Source organism: Phaethon aethereus (genome assembly GCF_964289735.1).
Source record: "Phaethon aethereus genome assembly, chromosome: 1".
Lineage (NCBI taxonomy): Eukaryota > Metazoa > Chordata > Aves > Phaethontiformes > Phaethontidae > Phaethon > Phaethon aethereus.
The window spans coordinates 218,701,046-218,727,037 of NC_138575.1; the positions used below are offsets into that span (position 1 = coordinate 218,701,046).

The following is a 25,992-nucleotide window of genomic DNA, read 5'->3' on the forward strand; positions in this document are numbered from 1 at the left end:
CAAAGATGTAAAAACTCTTATTACATGGAAGTAATAAGGAACACAAGAGGTGGCTTAAAATCTGGCTCAGTGACAGATCTCCAAATTAACTTGTTAGTTGAAAGGCATCCATAATTGAAGCTGTTTCTGAAGGGATCCCTTGGAACTGGTTGTTATAGCCAACCCTATTCAGCATTTTCATCATTGTCTTAGAGTGTAGTTTAAATCTCTCCTGGTAAAATCTTCAAGTCACCTGAAGTTTGGTATGGTGGTAAATAGTGTACCCAGATCATTTTGATAGAGTCATCTGACTCACATCACTACAAGGTCACAATCAAACAAAATGTGTCTAAATGCAGCAAAATGCAAGGTAATGCCCCTGGGAACAAAGAAAGCATGTCATACTGGTTGGGAGACTCTTGAAATGCGATGACTCAGAACAGGATTTAGAGGTTACTGGAGATACTTGTCTCAACATGAGTTCTCAGTGCAAGGCTGTAGCTAAAAGGCTACTGTGAACCTTGGAAGTATAAAAACCCAAAAGTTGGGAAGTGGTGTCTCTTCTGTACCCAATATTGCTGCCAGAGTTCTGTGTCCAGTGTTGGTGCCCACATATAACAAAAGATGTGAAATTACTGGAAAGAGTTCAAAGGATGCCACACACAAAAAAAATCTGGCAGCTGGAAAATAAACCTTATGCTGGGAAGTTCAATCTTCCTCGGCTGTTCAGTGAAAAAGTTTGGAATGAATTGTTTCTCTGTGTGGAGGTACTTGCACTTGGAAAAGACTTCTCTGAGCATGCAGGGCAGAAGGAAATATTGGTAACCTTGCAGACAAAGGCAAAACAAGTTCCAGTGGTGGGAAATTGGAGTTAGACAAGTTCAACCTTGAAATAAGATGCAGTTTCCTAGCAGTAATTAAGCATTTGAATAGCTTACCAGAGGAAGTGGTGGACTCACTGTAATCAGCTGCTTTTGATATATGAGATATCTTTCTAAAAGACAGGCTTTAATCCCATTCTGGGGGTAAAAAAATGAGCAGCCTGCATATATAAGAGGTCAGACAAGCTGATCATAGTAGCCTCTTTGACCTTAAAGCACATGAATTACTGTAATCCCTCTATGCAAGACTTTCAACCTTGCATGGAGATAATTCAGTAACACATTTGCTCCCTGGTCTGAAGTGCCATGGTCTTATTATAGCTATACGTCGAATAAGGGAGCTGCCACTTTTTAAAACAAAGAGCTGTATAAGCATAGCCGTAGCTGAGAACTTACTGTGCTGCGTATCTGTGCTCTGGAAGCTACCGGAGTTAGGAATTCACGCATGGATCATGGGCCTCTGTGGCTTTGTTGCTGCAAAACTTGGGGTGCAGAAGCCACTAGGTCCCATGTTCACCTCCTTCTGTTACTTCCCTGAAAATTTTGCAATGAGTTCTAAGGAAAATTCACCTTTATGCTTTATAAATTTCAAAGGTGTTTTGTATTATTACTTCATATTGTTTTGTGAGATTCACCTTGAATCCTGTGTTCAGTTTTGGGCCCCTCACTACAAGAAGGACATTGAGGTGCTGGAGCGTGTCCAGAGAAGGGCAACGAAGCTGGTGAGGGGTCTGGAGCACAAGTCTTATGATGAGCAGTGGCTGAGGGAACTGGGCTTGTTCACCCTGGAGAAGAGGAGGCTGAGGGGAGACCTTATCGCTCTCTACAACTACCTGAAAGGGGGTTGTGGTGACGAGGGTGTTGGTCTCTTCTCCCAAGTAACTAGCAATAGAACAAGAGGAAATGGCCTCAAGTTGCACCAGGGGAGGTTTAGATTGGATATTAGGAAAAAATTCTTTACTGAGAGAGTGGTCAAGCACTGGAACAGGCTGCCCAGGGAGGTGGTGGAGTCACCATCACTGGAAGTGTTTAAAAAACATGTAGACGTGGTACTTCAGGACACGGTTTAGTGGGCACGGTGGTGTTGGGTTGATGGTTGGACTTGATGATCTTAAAGGCCTTTTCCAACCTTAATGATTCTGTGATTCTGTGATTATACCCTGCTATATTTTCCTTTGCTGCACCACTGGATCACTTGTGGACCATACAATAAAAAAACACAAGAAAACAATATTCAGATGGAGACATTTATGGTCTGGTTTGTAGCATAACTCTTGGTGTTCTCCATGTCACAAAAATGTCCTTCACATTTTCTAATCTAAAGAAATGCTTTGCCCTGAGACTGCTGTTGATATTGGAGTGAGTTAAGTAGCTAAACCCCATTTCAGCTCTTGAGGACCTCAGTGGCTTTAAGATGTCAGCAACAAACCTCTCTGGTGTAATTACCCCCAACTTATTCCATACAGGCCTGAAACACATTAGTTGAAAGACTTATCTGCAGATGAGTCCTCAGCATTCCCACCTGTACAAAACATTGTCCTGTGCATCTGTTCTTCAAACATTTATCTACTGTTTCCTGCAAAGGCAACGTTTCCTTGCTATCTTGCGGCTTCAGGTCCCAAAAACCATTTCTGATGCCTGCAATAAAGACAGGGTAATGACAAGGAATGGTACAGCTGGTTTGCCGTCCTCTCAGTAGAGTGTCTGTATCCTTAGAAAACATTATTAATGTGTGGGAGAAAATGACCATATTTTATCTTGCTCGAAACTGTAGTCAATGTAGTCAACCAAGGCTGGTTTGTTGTTCCTTTTCCATCTTTTTTTTCTATCGATTAGCTATGGATAAGCATATTACATCTACACAAGTCTTTATTCTGTAAATGGTCTCTCAAACTCCATCTGAGATTTGACCTTCCAGAATCCTACCGGCCTAATCGTCTGCAGCAAGTCATTTTTTTAATGGGCAAATAAAACGTAATTAGTTCTTCTTCATTATCACTAGTCATCAAGAGAAAAGGCAGATGGGTAGGTTTTGTGCCCAAGCTGATAAATTTTTGTGGCAATTTTGTGAGGAGTTATAAAGATGTAGAGATAGCAGAACAGACAGAGGTAAGGATAATGGATGGAATTTTCAAAAGCACTTTTGCTAATCTAACACTGCTCCCATTATCATTATCCCATAGGAGAGGAGCATCTCTCCTGTGAGGACAGGCTGAGAGAATTGGGGTTTTTCAATCTGGAGAAGAGAAGGCTCCGGGGAGACCTTCTTGCAGCCTGCCAGTACCTGAAGGGCGCCTACAAGAAAGCTGAAGAGGGACTTTTTACAAAGGCATGTGGTGATAGGACAAGGGATAATGGCTTTAAACCGAGAGAGGGTGGATTTAGATTAGATCTAAGGAAGAAGCTCTTCGCTATGAGGGTGATGAGGCACTGGCACAGGTTGCCCAGAGAAGCTGTGGATGCCCCATCCCTGGAAGTCTTAAGGCGAGGCTGGATGGGGCTTTGAGCAACCTGGTCTAGGGGAAGGTGTCCCTGAACATGACAGAGGGGTTGGACTAGATGATCTTTAAGGTCGCTTCCAATGCAAACCATTCTATGATTTTATGATTCTCTGATGTTACCATTAATGGCAGGTGCAGAGCACTTGTGAAAATGACTCATTGTGTGTGTGTACATGTCTACATGGAGCAGATATTCATTGCACTTTGACCCACACAGACTGGAAGCTCTGGGTATGCTGAACAGGCTTTTTGTTCGTTTTTCTGTGTATGGGTAACCGCATGAAATGATGCTGCCAGTGATGTTTTATGGCGCTAGAATCTTCCAAGAATGGAACAGGTAGAACTCAACAGAATCTGAGTCCATGACGTGTAAGCCGTCGTAAGTACCAGAGCAATAATAACAGATCAGATTCTCATCCTGTTTATATTACAGTAAATTCAAAGTAATGCAAATAACATTAGTGAAAGGACTTCTAACTCATACTGGTCTAACTGGGATGAAACTGAAGCTCACAATCTAATCATGACAAACTGTCTTGTTTTAATTTACTGTTTCTTTGAAATAAAAAATACATTGTCCTGACAACTCCAAATCTCATCCCACTTCAGGAGAGACCTACCTCTCAGGACCATGTTGCGCTCGAAGCACATTCATTTCTTGCCTCTGTGCTGAAATCGTTAGTAGGATGCTGGCTGTAAAGGTGGTTTCTCTGATATATAGAGCTCCCTGCAACCACTCATTTCACATAGGTCTTTAACAGCCATCACATGGTAACACTTTTCTTCCACTATCAAACTGACTTGCTTGAACTGATGAGTTGGAAGTGAAGGGCTCCATATCCCATTACCCCAGAACAAAAACATCCAGTTCTCTTATCTGATTCAAAGCCATCTCTACTACATGCTAACAACTTTTATTTCTAAATGCGATGCTTCATCAAACCTCGTCTGAGCTTTTTGTGTATTTCCTTTCCTGTCACCTCTTTTTGCTAAGCTGTTTGCAATGAACAGTGGCATCTCCAAATGAACTGGGGAACGCCGCTATGGCAGTGGGCAGGGAAGCAATACTGTCTGTGCGTTTGATGACTTGACAGATATGCAAACTCTCGTTTTACTAGAGTACGCTTGGCAAGCTTTTCTCATGTGTGTCCACTGCTATTATTGTTGTTATTATTAATTTAGTGGTGCTGAAAGTACAAGATTTAGATCCTGCAAGTTTGAGGTCATCTGTTACTCTGTGTCTGCATGGAATAAATGTGACAAAGACCAAAAGAGATCGAACCTTGCCAGCAAAATCTCCCTTCCTTTCTCATCTATCTAGCCAGAATCTTTAGTGGGTTGCGTGCATAGATCTCTCTGTAGCCATGGTAGATACCATGGCTCTATTCACTATTTAGTCCTGCTGAAAGCGACCCTGCTAGCTTTGGTACGACACAATGTGCCTGTGATTTGCACAGGGCACAGGACTGGTGTACAAATGTCATTTGTATATTGACGGGAAAAAAAACACCTTTTGGGGCTCTGGAGTTATCTGAGTGATTGAGATGCAAAATGGCATATGCCAGAATTAACCTGAAAGATGGTTTTTTTAGGGTCTAATTTCATGTATATGTGTGTGATTTCATATATTACATATTACTACATATTAATGTTGCATGTTAATGCATATTTGATGTTCTTTATTGGGGTTTTAAAGAAACATGCCTTACTCTGTGTAGGTGTAAATTCCCATTCCTCTGTTGCGTGCATTAGAAAGAGTTCTTGCACCCTGAAGTTTACCACACTCCATGTTACCATTGCTCTAAAACCTTCCTTACCCTTCTGCAGATGGCCTGGTGGATTGCATGGACCCAGACTGCTGCTTGCAGCCACTGTGCCACGTCAGTGCGCTGTGCCTGGGCTCCCCGGACCCCCTGGATATCATCCAGGAGACACAAGCCCCCATCTCCCAGCAGAGCTTGCATTCGTTCTACGATCGGATCAAATTCCTAATCGGCAAGGACAGCACTCACGTCATCCCAGGAGACAACCCTTTTGAAGGAGGGTAAGTGAATTTTGGTTTTGATTCGGTTAAGAGGTAAAGCGTAACCCACTTGGCCATTTTAAGACATGGAATGACAGCAAGATGCAGAACATGGAAATTGTCTAAGGGAAGTAGATGTCTGAAGGCTTTCGTGGCTGATGTAATTCTGCTGACTGTCTCCCCATCTGCAATGTCCTGCCAGCCAGTAAGACAAGATGCTTCTCTCCCAACACGTATGGGTAGTTGCATCTTTCTGGCCTTCTCTTGTTTCACGCAGTGAAAGCCATGCGTTCAGCGGGGCTCTTCTCGTTTAAGTGACTGACATTTTCCAGAAGTATCTCGTAAACAGCAATGGCAGACCTTCTTCCACTGACAGAGCCAAAAGAGAGGGAGACTAGAATGGTATTTACAGTCTATAGTGTGCCTGTGAGAGACCTCAAAAGGACTGAAGAAAATCTTACAGTCTAGGGAGGTCTAATAGAGTGAATTCCAATATAAACAATCAACTTCAATATAAATTGGTTTTCATACTGAGACATTCTTTATCGCTGCAATCACCATCAAGAAACAGGAACTGGCAAAGCAATCTTTTGCAGTTCACTTCTGTGACTGCATCTCAGCCATTTGTTTAAGTACATGCCTGGCTGTCCGAGGAGGTCATCCCTTTACAACCGTGTGCTTATAGCAGAACACCATCATACATAGCCTGGGGTGCCAGATTCTTAGATCACTCAGTGTCTGCCCTGAATGTTGCCTTTCAGAAGTGGTGACCCTGAGCCAGAAGGTGATTCTAATACTTAGGTTTGGACTGTGTTGAATTCCACTCCGTCATTAACTGCTTACTTTCAGCTTTCCCACACACAGCAGTGAATAAGTTGGCACTGAAAAATATACAACATAGGGTTTGTGCAGGTATTTATTTCAGCACTTGCATCTCAGCAGGCCTCGAGGTCTGACCTAATGCTCTTCCATGAAGGGACATTACTCCCATGTATCGCCATCTCCAGTGGTCTACAGGCTGACCTAAGACGTGAACCACTTTGAAGCACACCAGTGTCAGGGAGTTGGCCTGCTGTGATAGTTTCCCTGATTTGTCTTGCTGCCAAGCCCTTCAGAGACCAAGAAAGCTGACAACAGTAATTCAGGTTAAGGCCAAACATTCCTTATGTAGCAAACTGTTGTACTTCATCAGCATTCTGAAGATTGCATGTTCTGGATACCGAAGAGTCCAGACTCTGGACTAAATGTTAGCACCGTGAATTCTCTGCTGTCAGTTGTTGTGATTCGTTGCTGTGAAATCAGGCTTCAGAATATAAAATAGATTATACTCATAATTTCATTTTTCTCATATATTTAAGGTTGCAATTCCTCAGCTGAGCTTGCACTCAGAAGCCTTTACACAGAGGACTCTGGTATTAGGTCTGTGTGTATCCATTCTGATAGGTAGAGAGTTCTGGCAGACACGTGTCCACGTTTAATGAACTTTTCCATAAAACTGAAGAACTGTAGGAGTCTTCATATACGTATGATTAAAAAAGATTGCAACTTCTGTTTAAAGGCTGCTTGCATTCAGCAGCACACAGAGATGGGGGAAAATAATGGGAATTTCTCATTTATACAGTGAATTTGCTTCTGGGAGTGCCAGCAGAGGACCATCAGAAAGATTGTGTCATTTAGGGTCACATAAACTCCTTCAGGAGTTACATGCGTTTCATAGATCTGATGGTAGATCTCTATGTAGGAAGGAATTACTATCTATCTGTAGATGTGCTGCTAAAGAAAGATTCGGGTTTCAAAAGGAGCACCTGCTGGCAGAAATGTTTATCTGGCATATAGATGACTAGAGTGAGGGAATGCAAAGATTCAAGTCAATAGGAAGGGTGTTGATGATTGCTTTTCATTAACTGCAGTGGAACTAATAAATGGGGCTCTTTGTTTCATTTAAGTTAACATGAAGAATTATACAGAGATAGCAATGATTTATGAGGCTGCCGTTCTCAAAATACCAGCATAGGGTGTGTATCACTAAGTATGGTCTATAGATATGTCACCTCAAGCCGTGATCGTATTGCATCTCTCCAGTTAAATATCTTGACTCATCATGAGAGCAGTTACAAATAACAGTGAAGGACCTCAACAGAAGGTATATTTTCCCCAGAGACAGCACACAGTCCAGGCTTATCGGTCTGTTGGGTTGCTAAAAATGCCATTACTCTTTTGGGATCTTAAAAGACAACATGTGTTCATTTTAGTTCTTAAAGATCCTATAGACCTACATAAACTCAACCATTGCAAGCGTTTTCTGCTTACTTGGCTTCTCTTTGTAGTTTCAGTTGTCTGTTTTCACAACCTAGAAAGCCGAGCTTTTAAACAGCTGCCTCTCGCCACCCTGGAGATGATGGTGCTTCAGCAGTGGTCGGAGAGTGACCGCTCCATGGAGGAGCGCGGGCTGGGACCGCCTGGGATCCAGTTAGTCTGGGCAAATGAGGCTGGCTGTATTTGCATGTGTGCATATGCCCTTTCTGCAGTAGCGTTCTCGCTGTTGAATCTCCTCCGGTTGCTTTTACAACAGACAGGTGATAATATCTCTCTTATCCATGGAACTGCTTAATGTCTCCATGAAGATCACAGCACCAGCTGGGGGTAAAACGAACCATTTTCATCTCTCCTCCCAGCTGCTGGCCCAATAGTTTGTCCAACAGCAGGGAGGGCAGGAAACCTTTTTCTTCTGGTGGAGGGCTCCAGCATCCTCCCTTAGGACAACCCACTCCCTTCTGTTGCTGCCGCTGTGATTCATGAAATCGTCTCCTTCTTAGTGTAGATCAGGACTGTAGATTGCTGGGCGTGGGACAACCTAGATCTTTCTGTCCCAGTGCCATCATCCTCATGGGGTAGGATTGAGGTTGGATCCACGCCACTTGCCATGAGCAGTCCCCCACAAGCTGGCAACACAGAGGTGTTGCGGACACTCATCATTCAGGTCAGGAACCACAGCCTGCTCCTCAGGGCTTTACCAGGTCATGGCAGGCTGATTACCACCCCTGGGGGAACCGCAGCACGTGCGCGTTCCTGGATGGCAGCCGCGTGAAGGAGATGACTGAATATCTATGCAATATATTTCCTGGGCTTCAAAAACGCAGCTTGGCTAGCCCTTAGAGAGAACAGCAGTGCAGATCACCTAATGGATACAAATAAATGAATGCCTCGTGACAGCTAGCCTTCAAGTGAATTTATTATTGAATTACACTCCAGCTTTTTAAGAACAAGCTGAGCTGACAAGCTCTCACCACTGCTGCAGAAGAAAAAGAAAGACAATGATAAATTACCCTGATGGATAAAGGTAAAGACCTTGTCTCCTCCAAAATACCAGCAATTATATATTATTCATGTTTGGGAGGAAAAAATAATCATTGCCCATATTGAAATGAGTGTTTATGATGATAAAGCAAGTAGCTAAATTAAATTCTGAATGCACAGAATGTCTTTTCACATCATTTTGATGAACAGATAACAAGTACTCTTCTGCTACTTGATCGTTCTTGTATTGATTTTGAAACCACTTACTCTTGCTGTTTGCTTTGTATTTTTAAGCCATTCCTAGTTGTCCATCACCGTAAGGAGCAGCACAAAATGCAATGGTGTCAAGTTGTTGACTTTCAAGTAGGACACCTGATATATTTGTTCTCTCTTAAGGGACGGTATCAGAAAATTCTAAGAATAGGCTAAAGTCCTGATCCACGGAGTCTTCTATGTTAAGTGTTGGTGTAGGATTAAAGTACTTCAGAAAAACATGTGCAGAAATTGGCATTTTTTGTAAAGAATTTTTGAAAAGAAATCAGGTGATTTTTAAGTGGGTGTGTTTTATACCCCTTGTTTTTTGGGACAGGTTGTACGTATCTACTTGCTGCCAGCAGTGTTAACCCATCCCAATTACATGTGCAGCTAGAAATAACCAGCTGAGTTATAAAGACACACCAGCGAGCAGCATCTGGTATCAGCTGCAAGAGTAGTCTCTTATTGCCCTCAGGTCAGTAGTCTAAGTACAAAAAGTAGTTTGTTTTCATGATTTAAAATTCTGCTCAGAATTAAGTTTGCACATCTCCTGTAAACACGTCACTCCACCTCCCTGTGTCCCCGCTGTGTGCCAGCCTGTACAACGTACCTTACAGATCCAGCTGGGGAAGGCTACAGAAGCCCTGTTAGATGAGGATAGACAGGAATGCTATAAAAGCATGTGTGCACTATTTTACTACAAATAAATAAATGGATGGTTTTTATTGTCAGAGTTAAACTGCATCGATCCCAAACCCCATCAAAACTGAAATTGTGAGTATCGATCATGGCCAAAGAACAACTAAGAGAATAAGGGTGGATCAAAATGTCTTTCAAAACATTTTGGTAGTCCATCTGGCTCAATTCTGAGTGATTTGAAGAATATTACAATATTATATTAGTATCCTTGAAGGAAGATGTTCAAAGTGCCTTCTCTTTTCCTTTCACCCATTTCTTCCCACACATGGAGGGCTGCGGGTTCACCCCAGCAGATCTTCCTGAGGTTCCTTCACAGGGAAACCAAAGTGCTCTCTCTTTTCTGTACTTTTCCCTCAAGAAAAGTGTGACTTTGATACAGTGAAGTAAGAAAAGCTTCTTTTCTAGCTAAAGACAAAGTTAGAAGTCAAAAAACCCAAACTCATCAGGTGTGACTTTCTCCTGATGATTTCTCCTGAGATGGCTCTGGCCCGGCTCCAGCGGGATACGGCTCAGCTGGGCTGGCAGCGAAATGCCGTGGGTCACCCTGGAGATGATGCAGGAGCTCGTGGAGCACAGCAGCTCCATGGGTTAGGACATCTTTGAAAGATAAAGTGTGTTTAAGGCTGTGTCACGCATATTAGATACCACCCAGCATTCCTGAGAGCGAGCCCACAAGGCACAGCACGGTACCTACATGGGTGGGAACGGGGTCGGTTTTTTCCATAGTTTAAACCAAGCTGACACAGCACCTCTTCAAACCCTCTCCTTCCTAGCTTTACTGTCTTCCAAAGGCATCATTCTGCTTTTGTTTCTTTCTGCTTAAACTACTGAGTAACTACAGGACATAGCTTTTGGAATATAGGAGAATAATGAAGAATTTTCAAAGACTTAGTGTTTTTTATTTTGGTAATTATTCCTTTTAAGCACAGGAAAGCATACTTTTAAAACTTACCTTTTTAGTGTACAGAGCACATATATATATATATGCGCCTTTTCAATGTTTGCCTTTTTCTTTTGATTTGAAATTACATAGCATGGCATTATTTCCGCATAAAGTGATTAATAAAGTAATGCAATATGTGCAGCTGACTTCTACTTTATAGAATTTGTACCCACAGGACTCTGTGAAAGCAAAGTTCCTATCCATTTTTACATTTCTTTCCATAACAGAGGTAGTGTAATTATAATGTAATTATACTGCCCTTTCACAGCGGCAGCAGATGGATGTCCTGTGTACAGTCATTAGAGAAACTGGGGTGAAGTTCTTAACAAATATTTTTAAAAAATTGGGTATTTATTACCAAGCACAAACTCATGAGTAGGATCTTCCTCGTGTGATTTGGGCATGCTTCCAGGATCAGGCAAGGCAGCCGACATAAATGTTGCGCCGTCCTGTACCTGGGATTAAAAGGTCTCAGGTGATACCTGTGTACCTTGGAGCTCTTGGGGTGTGCAGGCAGCAAACCTCAAGCCTTCAAAACTCCCAAGCAGAAAAACAAAGCTCCCGATGAGTTAAGTACCTCCTGGATTACGCATGTGCTGACGTGCACATTTGGTTTTAGGAGTCTAAACTACGGTATAGATGCTGGTGTATTCTCTTGGATCTGGCACATAGATATTTGATTAATATTTATTCAATACTCAAGGCACATTCCTCTGGAAAAAGAGCAGTCCACGTGCCCATTGCCTTACATTACTCGCTGATGGACGTGGCTGGTGTGATAGCTAGGAGCTGAGTCAGTAGCTCCATTCGATATAATAACACCGCTAGAACCTGCGTATCCTGGTCAATGGAGAGATTTGATTCTTCCATTGCTGCATAAGGCTTCTTCAAATTCACTGCCCGCTCACCGTTGTAATGATCCTCGTGTGCGACCCTCGCGGGTTTATTCTGCAAAAAGCTGGAGTTTTCTGCCCCCAGCTCTTTGCTGCCTCACTTCTGCAGAGATTTGCTGACCCCAGACCGGACTGGAGACCTTGAGCACCCGTCGGCCAGCCCAGTGCTAATTCTCCTTTCCCATTTGAACCTGTGGGGGAAACTGGTGTGAGCTGATCCTGTTGGCTTTGCACTGATGGGGTAAAGTTCTGCCATGCCACATCAGCTTTGGGGCAGTCGCCTCTAGCTGTTGGATGCTAACAACTGAGTCTAAGTACAGTTTTCAAGCATTTCACCATATCAGAAAGAGTCTGTCCTTTGAATGTGACATTTACTTGCTAAATTGGTTAAAACCTCCTACATAAAGAAGCAGTTTTAAAATCCCAATCATAAAATCCTATATATTTTATTGAACCATTTTTTTTCCTAATTCCTTCGGATCATTTCAAAGCTATCAGACAGCTTATATGTAGTTATAGAACTTTCCCTATAATCATCAAAAGGAGAGCTCATTTGATAATTAACCTGGAAATAATGTATTTTTCCTTCTGTCCTGCTCAATTTTGCTTTCATGGTGCCTCAAATTCAAGGTAAGGAATTGCTTTTATTTTGGGTCTTCTGCAGAGCTGAATATGTGGCCACAGCTTATAAAATAAATACCAGATGTAAAATACTGTAATAATGCAGAACTGGTAAGTTCTGCAGGCATTTTTTTTGTGAAGACTTGACATGAATACATTCGTCATCTCTGAAAGTTATTGCACCATAAAATCTTTACATCTCATAGAAATAATGGTTATAGGATCACTTCTGAAAAATTATGAAATGAGTGTAATTCAGTATTAGGTGGAAAAATTATCTTGCACCTTATGAGCTACTGAATGCTTCACTTGGATTTTACAGACCTAAAAAAATAGGAGTGTGATTCTGTTTCTTTGAGATCTCATGCAAAGCAAGAGAGTCTGTCTTTGGTTGTACTGGAGTAAAGGAGAGAATCATCAACTTTTAAAGCATTACTTAGTCAACCACATTGTGAAGAAAAGGATTCTTCACTGAAACTTTGCAGTACAGCACAGCTTTATTATGCATTGCATTTCCTGTAAAACTCTGTTCTAAAGTACTTTCACTGAAATATAATATTCAGAGACCAGCATCAGTATCTTTTCCTCTTTATTTCCTATTTGCTGAGCAGCCTTCCTGTATCCCTTATCCTCCCACCTTCCCATTATAGCACAACTGAGAAATCTGGGACGCAAAAATAGTGAGTCAATGAGGCACAGAGACCCAAGGTGTTTTGAATGGCAGAAGTGGCCAGATTTCTTGGCAGATCAGAGAGGAAGATTGTGCTTTCATAAAGAGAAAAAGGACACACATCGAGCAGGTGAATAAGGTTCAAGTCTTGGGAGAAGTTCTCCAAGCAATAAGGGCCTGAGTCTTTCAGGAATGGAGCCAACAGGGAATTGTGTTGCGACCAATCGCAGAATCACAGAATCATTAATGTTGGAAAAGACCTCAAAGATCATCAAGTCCAGCCATCAACCCAACACCACCAAGCCCACTAAACCATGTCCTGAAGGGTCATATCTACATGTTTTTTGAACACTTCCAGAGATGGTGACTCCACCACCTCCCTGGGCAGCCTGTTCCAATGCTTGACCACTCTCTCAGTGAAGAAGTTTTTCCTAATATCCAATCTAAACCTCCCCTGGCACAACTTGAGGCCATTTCCTCTCGTCCTATCATTGGTTACTTGGGAGAAGAGACCAACACCCACCTCACCACAACCCCCTTTCAGGCAGTTGTAGAGAGCGGTGAGGTCTCTCCTCAGCCTCCTCTTCTCCAGACTGAACAGTCCCCTCAGTTGCTCTGTGTAAGACTTGTGCTTATGATCATGGGTTCCAATGATCATGGGTTTCCTAGAAGTGGTATGTAGTCCTCAAATGATGCTACATTTTGTTACTAAACTCTCATGCAATAAAGATGCCATCTTTTTCTTCTGGAGGATCTACAACTAGCAGTCACTAATATTGCTGACAAAGATGATGTCGAAGGAGGTTTTTGAGAACTATCTGTTTGTAATTCTTCACGGGGCAGAATGGATGCAGATGCACGCAGAGCTTGAGGAACTGAACAACAGCTGGTCACAAAACCAATCCCGCTTGTGAAAACGACAAACATCAGATGAAGAAGACCTACTGTTTTGATACTGTGAGGTTAGACTCTAAAGAGAGAACAAGAACAAAAATCTGCATCTAGAGGTATTATTGTAAGTCTTGATTAATAAGCGCTTTCCTCTGTACTTCAAATACCAACGTCAGTAGCCACATTTGTAAAAGTGTTGCTTTTTCCCCTGTCTTTAAGACAATTTAGGCAATGGGTTTTCACGGACACATTTCATTCAGTTGGCTTTACTGTGTGTTTTGTAGAATACCTAAAAGACTGTAGAAGGTTTCTTGCAAAAGGTTAACAGTTAAGGACCATAGGCACATAAAGAATCGTCAGCATCTCCCGAGCCTTCAGTGATGGGGCCGTATAAATAGCTTCACTGAGGAGGATAAACAAACACAGCAGATACTGTTTTGTGCTGCAAACAACTTAGAATTGACTTTCTTTTATTGAGCCTGGTCAGAGCTCTCATAAACTTTGCTCTTCATCCTCCACTCTTTTTCTCCTGGCTCTCCCACTCTATCAGCTGCTCAGAAAGTTGAGCAGCAGGATCTGTTGCCAACCGTGCCTGTCAGTGCTGCTTTAGCAAGTCCCTGTCTGGGACTTGGTCGAATGTCAGCGTGTTTAGTCCTTTGTCAGATTGACACTGGCATTCTGGTGCTCCCCTTACTGGTGAGCTTCTCTGCTCAGCCTAATTAATGATTTGTGTCCCAGCTGCACAACATGTGCCAAACCCTTTCAGAAACTCACTTGTGCTCTCCGTGAAGGTGTGGGGGTCTTTCTGGATGACTAGTCTTTAATTTCCACTTTTTTCATGTAAGTGTGCCTTTCTTGTGTAACAGGGAACCCTTCAGCTGGATCCTTTCCGTTCTTTTTCCTAACCTTAATTCCTTAATTCAGATCAGTAGGTGGGTTTCCAATTTAAGCTTTCCCTACAGCTGAACTGAACTGAAGAAGCCAGACAGGGACTGACTGAGTTCAAGGAAAGACTATCAGGAGGGTTTTTTTCTGCACAATTAAGAGGCAAGTGGGCACAGTTTTTTTTACAGACAGCTTTTGACAGAAATACTGCCACGAGCAATGAACTTGAAGGTCTGTATGTTCTGCTGTTTCCTCTTCTTCTTTTGTCCTTCATCTGTCAGCTCAGGCATTTTCTCTGTGCCCATGTGTTTGATCACAATGCCCTCAGCTTTTACCTGGCATTCTACCAATTTTCCTATCTATCCTAGCAGTAGGCTGCCCTGAGGTTGTGCAATGTGGGACAGGTGCATTCACCCCAAAATGGACAAGGTACATTTTGCTGCATCCTGTGTTATTATCAGGCAAAAAGGTCACAGCAGCTAAAGCCATGAGGTTGTGTTTGTAACAAATGACTGTATTTATAGGCACTTACCAGCAAGGTGTCTGAGCAGCCACAGATGAAGTGCCACGAGAATGTAAAAATCCCTATGCAAGGGATTAGCAGATAACTACAGTTATCCTTCTAATGTCTCCGTCAGGATGGGATGTGCCTCGATTGTTATTTTGCAAGTGGAGTACAAAGACGTGTACAGACTAGCTGACATGACCAGTGTCACACAGAAAGTCTGTAGCAGAGGAAGAAATAGAACTGAGATTACCTAATTTCATTAATAATGCCCTCACCCACAAGCAATAACTTTCTAGATTTTCACTCTACGGTGCTCTGTTGAAGTTTCATCCAGAGAAGAAGAATAAATCATATATATATATGTATGCATGTATATATATATAAAAAAAAATAAAATATGGAAGTGGTAAATAAGTAAGAGATGAAAAGATTTATAGTGGCAAATTAAAATTTTTATTATGAACAACTTGGCTGAGGATGCCTAGGCAGTCATGATAACCATCTCCACACATCTGAAACCTTTGAGGAGAAGGCATAATGAGTTACATAGGGAATACTTTGGGCAGCTGCAGAAATTCATTGGGGTGAGGTGTTCCACGGCACCTATCCTCAGGCAAGGAGAGAATATACATTTTCTTGCAGCAAAAGAGAGTTTAGGATGCATGGAATTTTCTTTTCCCAGTGAAAAATGTTTAGCAGAAGCAGTTTTTTTGTCTATTTCCCAGTGCCAAGCACAATGTCAGCAGAAAACATCTATGAATAAGTAGTACTGGAAGAATCAATGTCTAAGTTATGTGACATTGGATCAGAGTCAATATTAAAGACAAATCTTTAATGTGCTCTCATAACATGAAATGGCTTTTGGGGAATTTACTTTTCTGGCTTTACTTCTAAAACTGTTTTTGTCTGCTTGGATTTTGTTGACAGCCTGTCAAACTTTCTTTGTATCTGAGCGATGGGAAAGTAAAGGCATCGGTGCACCCCTCTCTGTTTTGCCACTGGTCTTACCAGGAAGACTTAATTTAATTTTCTAGGGAGTAAAGAATGACTTCGCAAAGCGATGGTATCAAATTGTCTGATACGCCATCTGGCATTCTAGATAGCATTTCGACAATGATTTGGTGTTTCAGGGAAGCTTTTATGGACAAATTAAAAAAAAAAAAAAAGGAAAAGTCTAATTAAAGAAGAAGAAAAAAGCAGACTGCTGTTCATTGTAAAACAAGAATCCGTACAGCCTGATGTAAAAGTAATGAAAGAAAGAAACAAACAAACAAGCCAGAAAACAGAGGCAGTAGGTGGAATCTGTTAATAATTCAGTGGGAAGATGAGGCTCCAGCTACAAGAAATTCAATTTTGTTCAACTGCAGAAAACACTCTGAACTGGCAGGCCTAGACGGATGGAATAAATCTCTTCTATTAACACGAGAGATAATTTTATGTAAATATATTGGGAGGCCTTCTAGCAGAGCTGACCGTCTTAGCAGTAACCGCTTAACTTGTTTCTAGGGTAATTGCATTTAGACCAAGGTCTCCTGAAGGAAATGGCTGACTAAATTAGCATTAGCCGGGTTCCTGGGGGGCTCCCTGCGTTGTGGGTACTCGATCTTGCCTCCAGAAAGGACATGTTGACACTAGAGGAGCCAGCTGCTTCCAACGCACTGTATTAACTGTTTTTCCAAAGTGAGGTAAATTTTGTCACCCAGGGAAGGAGAAGATTTGAGATTCTGATCATACAGAGGCTGAGCTTTGGTTTTCCACCAGTTTTTATCCCTCCTGCTTTTAACTGAACTCAGATTTGTGCTCCAGCTTCTTTTTATCGCTGTGGCTTAGGAAAGATGTCCTCTTTGTGGGAACATCTTTCCTCATGGCATGTAAATAAAGCTGCTGTTATAGTCCTCGGGAGGATGGGGGATGCAGCTGGGCTTGCTGACGAGCCGCTTCTTTGAGGAGAGATGCCAGCACCGTCCGAGCCAGTGAACACGTAGATGCACTAACGGAGTTGGAGCACAGTCCTGCAACTTCCCAGGACGGGAACCAAGCCTCTCCCTGAAAGGTGGGAGTTCAAATGCGTTTGTTACAGCTGCCGGGATGAGAGGAAGCTCTTTGTTTGTCCGTGTTGTGCTGGTGCATGTTATTGAAGAAATAGTTGTCAGTGATACGTAATGGACCAGATGCTCGCTGATGTAAAACGCATCCCCCCATTAACATGAGCTGAGGATCGAGGCCAATGTGCTTGCAAGGTTACTTAGAAGTTCGCAACTGCTTGGACATGTGTTTTGTGCAGGACAGCAGGAGAGACACCTGCAACATGTATTTTTTCCTTTGCTTGCTTTTAACTCTTGGCAGAAAGGAACAGCAGATGGAAGTGTTCTTTGTGGGTTAACAAGAATGTATGATCTTGTCTCTCAAGTATGTAAAAATATTTGTCGTCCCAGTGTTGGCTTGAATATCTCATCAGTAACTCAGAATGCCAAGGTCCTCATGCTCAGGTCTTAGTCTTCAAGCTACAGCCTGTAGTCATTCCTTGCCTTTCACAAAATGTGCAGCCATTTGATGGGAAACTGAGAGAAGACAGTTTCAAACCCTTCCTCAGGTCCCTCTAAAGGATGGAAAAGGAGATGAGGTAGGGTGGAGGGGATCATGGAAAAATCTGGGAGGAGGAGGAGGCCGAGCTTCTGCTCCTAGCTCAGCCATGTGATTAGGTATCCTCACTTCGTGCAAAAATGGCACTACAGCTGGTGACCCGTTGACTTCAGCGGGGCTATTCCAAGCATTGACATTTTTCCATGCATATTCCGTAGCATCATGATCCTTTGAGTTATGCCTTGCCTGCCTGTTAGGGAGTGAGGCACATATTGCTGTATTGGAATATTATTTTGAATTTGTTGTATATGAGAAGCTGCATTAGAGCCTTAAACAGCAGAAGCAATAGAAGTATTAAGAATATTATCAGCTCCAAGCTGGGTCCGAGCCTTTTCCTACATGATTCCTAACAAGTCAGTGATGATATATCGGGAAAAACTCAGTCACAGAAAAGTCAGTTCCATTATCTCATTTTCCTGTGGCCTGTTCCAAAATTGTGTATGAATCCGGTCACATTTTCGATTGCTGACACATTGTGGTAAGGCTTTGAGAATTTTTGTTAATATTGGAGCTCTCCATTTAGATCAGTAGGAGTTTTGTTTAAGACTCCCTGACAAATGCTCTTTTTTCTCTAATGTGGAATATACAAATAGTGAAGCCCTTATTAAATAGAAATTATACTGTATCTCCTCACATTATACAATATCAGATTTTTAGGTAAGAAAATAACGTGATCTTTCCCTGGTCATCTGTGTTTAAGAAATCATCTTTACAGAACATTGCAGATATCATCCTTTGCCTCAGCGAACCTGTAAAGCAACATTTCTCCATTCAAGTGGGTAGACAGCAAGTGCAGCTGGGATGATTTACTCCATCTAGAGATCCGGTCCTGCACCTGGAGAAACACTGGCTCTCAATCTCTGCTCTCCAGCAGGACAGCAGTTAGGGAAATCACTCACTGGGTCACGTTAGCGCGCTGACACCACAATTTGCTGTTGCTGCTTGGAAAAATAGTTACCTTCAGCCAAAAATTGGGTTCAGACACTCTCACAGATAGGTGATGCTTTGTCTTTATAGGAAGCTCCTAAGGTAGCAATGTAGTAATGACTTAGAGGACTGGAAACAGACTTTGGAATAAGAACCTAGAAAATCTATCTTTGGCTTTACTGCAGATTTTCTGACTGACCTTGGACAACTGAAAATCACTCTGTGCTTTATTTCCGCTCTCTGTAGAACACCTATCTTGCAGTATTAATCAATGTTTGTAAAGATCCTTGAAATCCTTAGATAAAAGAGCACATTACAGAACAGAGAGTAACTGGAATAGTTGTAGCCTATAAAATAGTGCAATCTACCAAACTTGGAAAGAAAAAGACGGGAGGAAAAAGCCCATCCTTTAGCGTGCTCAATGCCTCAAGCAGTTTGCAGGGAAGCGATCGGAACCTAGCAAATTATCTGTCATGGTTTTCCGAAGTGTGGAAGAAATGAGCCGTCAAGCCTTGGTCAGGGTGCTTCTCTGGCTTTTGTGCCATAAATATGTCCATGCAGTGCTTTGCAGGTTTCTATTGTCTTTGATTTTAACATGTGCTTTGCCTTTAATTAGGGCAATATTGCCAAGACGCTGTGAAACTTAGTTGGTTGTAGCAAATTCCAGTGTGATGTTGTGACTCCTACAGAAGTCCATAGTTGATGAAGTATATGCTGCAGCAGCTGCTTTTCAAGAGTAGGATAAAGGTAAATCTCATTTTAGGTATTGAATGTTCTTACACAGCTCCTGAGAAAGTCTTCGAGAGGAGGATCCTACCATCAAGACACATGGCATGACCCCCATCTTTCCAGGACATAAGAGCCTGGGCTTTCTAATCCATAGGAATTCCCAACCACAGAGTTAAAGGAAAAACCTGAATTTGTCAAAAGACTTACTATTTCTTATCATTTTTCTCCTTCTTGCAGACACGCATGTGTGATTCGAGGCCAGGTGATGACGGCAGATGGGACCCCTCTAGTTGGAGTGAACATCAGCTTTGTCAACAATCCTCTCTTTGGATACACGATCAGCAGACAAGACGGCAGGTGGGATATCTTTATAAGATTTACAGTGTTCAAGCAGCAGTTACAGCATTATTACCATCAACACGAAAGAGAAACTCCTTCCGAGAGCATGTTTACTGCTGATGCATTATTGTTAGTTGTTATGGGGGGGACATCTGGCTGGTGCCTGGTCACCAGTGATGTTCCTCAGGGTTCAATTCTAGGGCCAGTGATGTTCGACATGTTTATCAACGATCTGGATGCAGGAGTTGAACGCACCATTAGCAAGTTTGCTTATGATACCGAACTGGGAGGTGCTGTTGACTGTCTTGAGGAGCAAGAGGCCTTGCAGAGGGATCTAGATAGATTGGAGCATTGGACTATGATTAATGGGATGAAATTTAACAAGTCCAAATGCTGGATTCTGCACCTAGACAGCGTAACACCAGGCACAAGTATAAATTGAGAGAGGAGTGGCTGGAGAGCAGCCCTGCAGGAAGGGACCTGGGGGTGCTGGTCGGCAGCAGGCTCAGCAGGAGCCAGCAGCGTGCCCGGGCAGCCAAGAGGGCAAACCACGTCCTGGGTGCGTCCAACACAGCATGACCGGCTGGTCAAGAGAGACGATTATCCCACTGTACCCAGCGTTGCTGCGGCCTCACCTGGAGTGCTGTGGGCAGTTCTGGGCCCCACAGTTTAGGAAGGATGTGAAGGTCCTTGAATGCATCCAGAGGAGGGCAACAAAGCTGGTGAAAGGGCTGGAAGGAATGTCCTATGAAGACCACTAAGGACTCTAGACTTGTCTAGTTTGGAGAAAAGGAGGCTGAGGGGCAACCTCATTGCTGCCTACAGGTTCCTGAGGAGGGAGAGTGAGAGGGAGGTGCTGAGATCTTCTCCCTGGGATCCAGTGACAGGACACAGGGGAATGGTTCAAAGCCACATCAGGGCAGTTTAGACTGGACATCAGGGAGCATTTCTTTACCAAGAAGGTGGTCAAGCAGTGGACCAGGCTTCCTAGAGAGGTGGTCGATGCCCCCAGCCTGTCAGTGTTTAAGAGTAATTTGGACAATGCCATTAATAACATGCTTTACCTTGGTCAGCCCTGAAGTGGTCAGGCAGTTGGACTAGAGGATCAGTGTAGGTCTCTTCCAACTGAAATAGTCTATTCTATTCTATTCTATTCTATTCTATTCTTATTTTTATTATTTATTATTATTAACTTTGTGATATCACCTAGAATCTTTAGCCAACAATTGGGCAATACAGTGCCCATGCACGTAAAGAAAAGATGTCTCCTGCTCCCAACAGCTCTACTCTTGCTAATTCATATTGAAGTGATTAGGACGCAGTTATTAAGATTATGGTTGTGTTAGAAGCAAATGCTTAAAATCTGAGCAACCATGCTCAACCAAAACAAAAGCATTGCAAATTGGGAAAGCCTTTCATCGTATCTTTTGTCTGTCAGTGCTAGTTGGCTCCCTTTCTTTTTAGAACAAAAATGAAACGTAAGGGGTTCCAGCTGCGCATGCTCCATGTATTGACTACTAACCACTAGCACTTGGGAGAGGATTTATAGATTTTAGCACCTCTCCAGTCCATGACTTTCATTAAAGGTTTGACTTGGCCAGAGAAGCTGATAGAATTATAACGAAAGAGAGGAACATGTGCTAGTAACATGTGCTTTGCGCTGCCTTGACCATGCTCAGGGGAATTTGCACCTATTGCAACACTGATGGTGACTAGGAGGCTTTCTGAGTGATGCTCCACCTCTTGGACGACATGGCGATAAAATCTGGTTGATAAAGAGGCATTCCAGGAAAACCAGTGGTCTCCTTTGGAAAAGGATGACTCTGGAACTGGTGCCTTTGTATCGCCTGTAGCTTGGGCATTACTGCAAAAAGGAGAGTGTCTTGCACATTTGTGCTATGAGTAGCTCTGTCAACCTTACTGAACCTACTTGGTGTGAAAGTGAGATCCACACTGCACTCACAAGGTCAGATTGCTGTGTCTAGACCAGCACAAAATCTGTGTCTATTAGAACAGATAAATATGCCTGCAAAATTCCTGCAAAATAATGCCTGCCATAACCTTTCTTTCATCTGTTTCCTTGTCCTATATACAATACCCAACTACTATGTGTAACCTTTCATTTAGATGGCAAGTACTGTGAGGAAGGGACCGTCTCTTTGCTTTGCAATTGCACTGTTCCTAGCACAGAGAGGCTTTATCTTAAACTTCACCTCTAGGCAGCAAACATACCAGTAAGCTAAACAGAGAGAGAGCACGGAGGTGCGCGCTGCCATCTGAGCTCCAGACCTTTAGAATATTTGAGTAACTGTTTCTTTCCAGTTCCTGGGTGTTGAAATGCAAATCCCCCCTGCTATGAACCTGCTTCTACTGGCAGTTCAAGCCAGGGCTGTTCCTTCCACATGATGTCCTTCCCAGCCTCCAGCTGAGCAGGGGACCTGGGGCAGAAACCAACGCAGCAGGAGCATCAGTGTGCTCCACCAATCTTCCGTGGACTGCTGGCTCCTCGGGGCTGCTGCCAGCCTCCAGAAGTTCAATTGGTCTCAAGGAGCCCCATGCTGCAGTTTGCTGGCTCAGACCCCAGCAGATACTCAGCTCCAAATGATAAAAATGACAGAGATCAGCTGTCTTGGACGAGGGAATCTGTCACCGACTGGGATTCGTCCCGAAGCTGGGGGTTCTGGCAGCAGCTGCTGGCGCTCAGTCTACCCCCAGAGTGCGTGGTGTCGGCTCTTCTGACTTCACTTTCTCTACCTTCCCCGCAAATCCATCTGCTTCTGCAGCCTGCTTCTGCAGAAACCTTGTGCAGGTCTGCTGCACGACTGACAATCACTAAGTTGTCCAGTTGCAGTGCTGAGTCTCTTGAATCAGAAAAGTACCTTCCAAAATTCATAAAAATACCTGCCAAAATTGTCTGAGGCATACACGTGGATAGTTTCTCAAATGAATGGGCACGGCAGTGCATCTGTGTAATCTGGAGGTAATAAATGGACAAGTGAAAGCCCTTCTCATAAAGAACACCAAAATCCAGCGATTTCCTCAGTGGTGAGATCTTCTAAAAATTACCTTGAAGTCTTTAAGAGCATTCAAACTAAATGTGTCAGGGCATGAAATGATGTCAGACATCTCTTATTTCTAATCCTAGTCTCGCTGCTGATTTCGTGAGATGTACCTCTCAGCCCTCCTAGACCAGCCAACCAGTCTGTGAAAGGGAGATAACATTTTCTTCCCTTCCTTATTGATTGTTATAGCATTTATTAAACACTATGTGTAAAGCGTTTTCAAAAGCACATAAAGAATTTTTGCTCTTACAATTTCCATTCTGTATTTTGATGGTTTTCAGTAATTGTCTGAATAGAGCACGACTCTCTTCTCATCAGCTTTTCCACGGTGCAGTTTTCATGTCGCTGAGTTACTATGTTTTAAAAAATTGATGCTTTTAAGCAACTACAGTAGCAGAGCACATGGATTCCCAGTCCATGGCAGTGCACAGGCATCGGGGGTCATCTGGACCATCTTCGGTGTCACTCTGCTTCGGAGGAGAAATGGGAACACGCATGCAAGCAGTTACCTCGTTCCAGGGGTTAATGAGACAACTGCATAAAACTCATTGGCTTTATTATTTGGCATATTCACCATAGGAATGTCTATTCTTGAAAACGTGCACTGAGTTGCCTTAAACTGATTTAGCAAATCAGTTTACTCATAGCAGGGCAATACCGTGCTTTTAAAGTAAGGGACTTTAGACAGAATTGCATCGGTTTAGCTAGATTGGTTCCTAAGCTGATTTTGCTGCTTTAGGTGTTGGGTTTTTTTTTTTATTATTATTTTTGGAATGACCAAGTTTTAAAATGAGTATCATAAATAAAATTTCAGTTTTAGAATTACGGCAAACTGAATTTTTCACCTCTGTTCACTGTATTCCAGCGAATCCCAATTCCTATTACAGTACTCACATACAGCCCCTAATAGTGAAATCCTGGTCCTATTTAAGTCACATCACTTAGTCTGAGCAAAACTTTGGTAACTTCAAGGCTTTCATGTGTTTTTAGCCTAATTATTGGAACACAGAGTTTTTTCAGATAACAAAGCATGAAGATAAAATGGCAGATCCCAAACCACTCGTATGCATTTTTCTGTAAAGCGAAGTTAATTAATAGATGGATCAAAGTATTGGTACTGGATTATAAACCACTTTTTAAAAAAAAAAGCTTTAAATTTGATTAAACTGGTAGTTTATAAAGGCTGCAAGTCTTTGGTATCCCGTTGTTGTAAGCACAGTGTTAATAAAAGAGCAGGAAAGTCTCCAGATCTTTTCAGTATCGTGTACCTGCCATCACATTCACCAGCTTTGTCCTGGCTGTCTCAGAAAGACCAAACACATGGATTTCCAGAACAAAGAGATGAGAACGGGTTACGCTTTTATATGTTTTTTGTTTAAGCCTGCTTTATGGATAAACAGGGAATTTCATCCTTTGCCCTGTCTCTCCAGAGTCTTTTAAGAAAAACAGAACAATGTGACTGTACAAGAAGTCTGATTTTTTCAGAGTGATAAAAAGGACATCAGAGATCATCAGCAAAACCAGAAATAAAATTATCTCATCTCATTCCTTCAATCCCAAGCTGGTTTTGCTCTTGGTAGCTTTAGTTTCACTAAGGGAAGCTGGGAAGAAGGTGTTTTCAGTTTGGTATTTTTCTGTTTGGTTTTGGGTTTAGCTTTTGTTCGGCTCATCAAGGTAACTTCAAAGCTGCACCCTGTGACTCTGGAAAAAAAAGAGTCATGAGCAACAGTGCCTGGTAAAAAATACTGCCTGGCTGTGTGTTGGCAGCTGCTGGAGCCTGCCGTGGAGCTGCTGCTTTCCCTTCTGCAGCCCGTGCTGCGGATGCAGGAGCGGCAAAGCCGTTTCCCCCAGCAGGTTACCGTCCCTGCCCCGGGCTCAATGAAGCCAAGAGCTGCTCACCAAGGAGTGAAACAGAGGTGGAATTTCCAAAATGAAATTTCCAAATAAAAACTCATCCCACTTGCCTACAAACTTGCTAGACGTTGTCTGTAATGTTTGTTTCTTTTCTCCCCTTGCCCCGCTCAGTGCCCGGGTTCACGCCGAGCAAGCTTCACCCTCCTAGCCCAAGGGTTTGCCAAATGCTGATGGGCTGTTAAAAACTTTCCCACCCCAGCACAAACGCTACGCAGCCTCGCCGGTGAGGATCGGCACATTACTCGTCAGGCTGTTGCAAGCCAAGTTCCATAGGTCTGGGAAGCTAATGCCCCCACTTGACTGGTAGAATATGTCTTTAGCTTTTTTAAATGCTTTCCACTCCCTCCCTTGGACTCAATGTAATATTCTTTCCTGAATAACTTTCTTTTAGCAATTATATTTACTAAATGGCACCTCAATCTATCATCCACCAAAAAAAAAAGAGATTCTCCTGAATGATTGCTTGCCAAAGATTTTTTTTTAGAAATAGTTCACACCCACTGTTGCTCCTCTAGGATTTTTGCGGCCGATTCTGAAAGCCTCATAATTAATGTAAAAAATAATTTTAAATACTTTTTTCAGCTTCTTTCTTACCTTGTAATCACAAGGTGCATCAAGTCTGGCTGTGGGCTGTCAGAGTGCTTTCAGATCTCCTGCACTGAGAAGTACTTAAGCACATGGCTCTTAAGCTCATGAGCAGCTCTGCTGAAGCCAGCCAGCCTATTCACACGCTAAAATCGGTGTGAAGCCGTCATACACTAGCGCCAAGCAGCCGAAGGCAGAAGCAGGGATGAGAAAACGTCCTTTGCCTGACACACACATTTGGCACCGCAACTGAATAGGTAGTGAGAAAAAAAACAAAGCAGCAAAACGAGAGGTCTTCGAATTGTGGTGAAATCCTTTCCTTGCTCCGTTACGGCCTCGTTTTTGAGTCTACACATAATAGATAAATTCTGTGGTCCTTCAGAAAATCTCCATCTCTGACAAGGGGTGAAGTTTACATACAAAAATAAGAAAAGACTCCAAACCCTATCCCAACATCTTTACCTTAAGAGGAGGAGTATTTGCCTTATCGAGGTAACGTCCTTGCGCGCAGCTGCGGAGGGCGGGCTGTCAGCCCGACGTAACGGTGTGCAACGCCAACGCGGGCAGAAAAGCCACGTGGTTGGAGGTAGCGTAGGGCCAAGTCGCAGACCCCAGGCAGTAAGTGACCTGCCCCGCTCTGAATGATTGAGTCAAAAAAGACTGTGTGCTGAGTGCTGTGGTACAGCGACTGCCTGCGTGGTGGCTGTTTCTTCCCCCTGCCCGGTAGAGCAGGGCCATGACAAGGCT

At 42.9% G+C, this 25,992-nt stretch overlaps 1 protein-coding gene across 3 annotated transcripts in view; it reads left to right on the top strand.

Annotated features, from left to right (window-relative positions):
• TENM4 (teneurin transmembrane protein 4) overlaps positions 1 to 25,992 on the top strand; it is a gene marked incomplete at its 5' end in the record, with an annotated part of 367,633 nt that overhangs the window by 258,735 nt on the left and 82,906 nt on the right. For all 3 annotated transcript variants that reach the window (XM_082013817.1, XM_082013818.1, XM_082013819.1), the window contains 2 exons: positions 5,189 to 5,405; positions 19,583 to 19,702. In XM_082013817.1, coding sequence (XP_081869943.1) covers positions 5,189 to 5,405; positions 19,583 to 19,702 — 337 coding nt within the window. The remainder of the gene's footprint in view (positions 1 to 5,188; positions 5,406 to 19,582; positions 19,703 to 25,992) is intronic.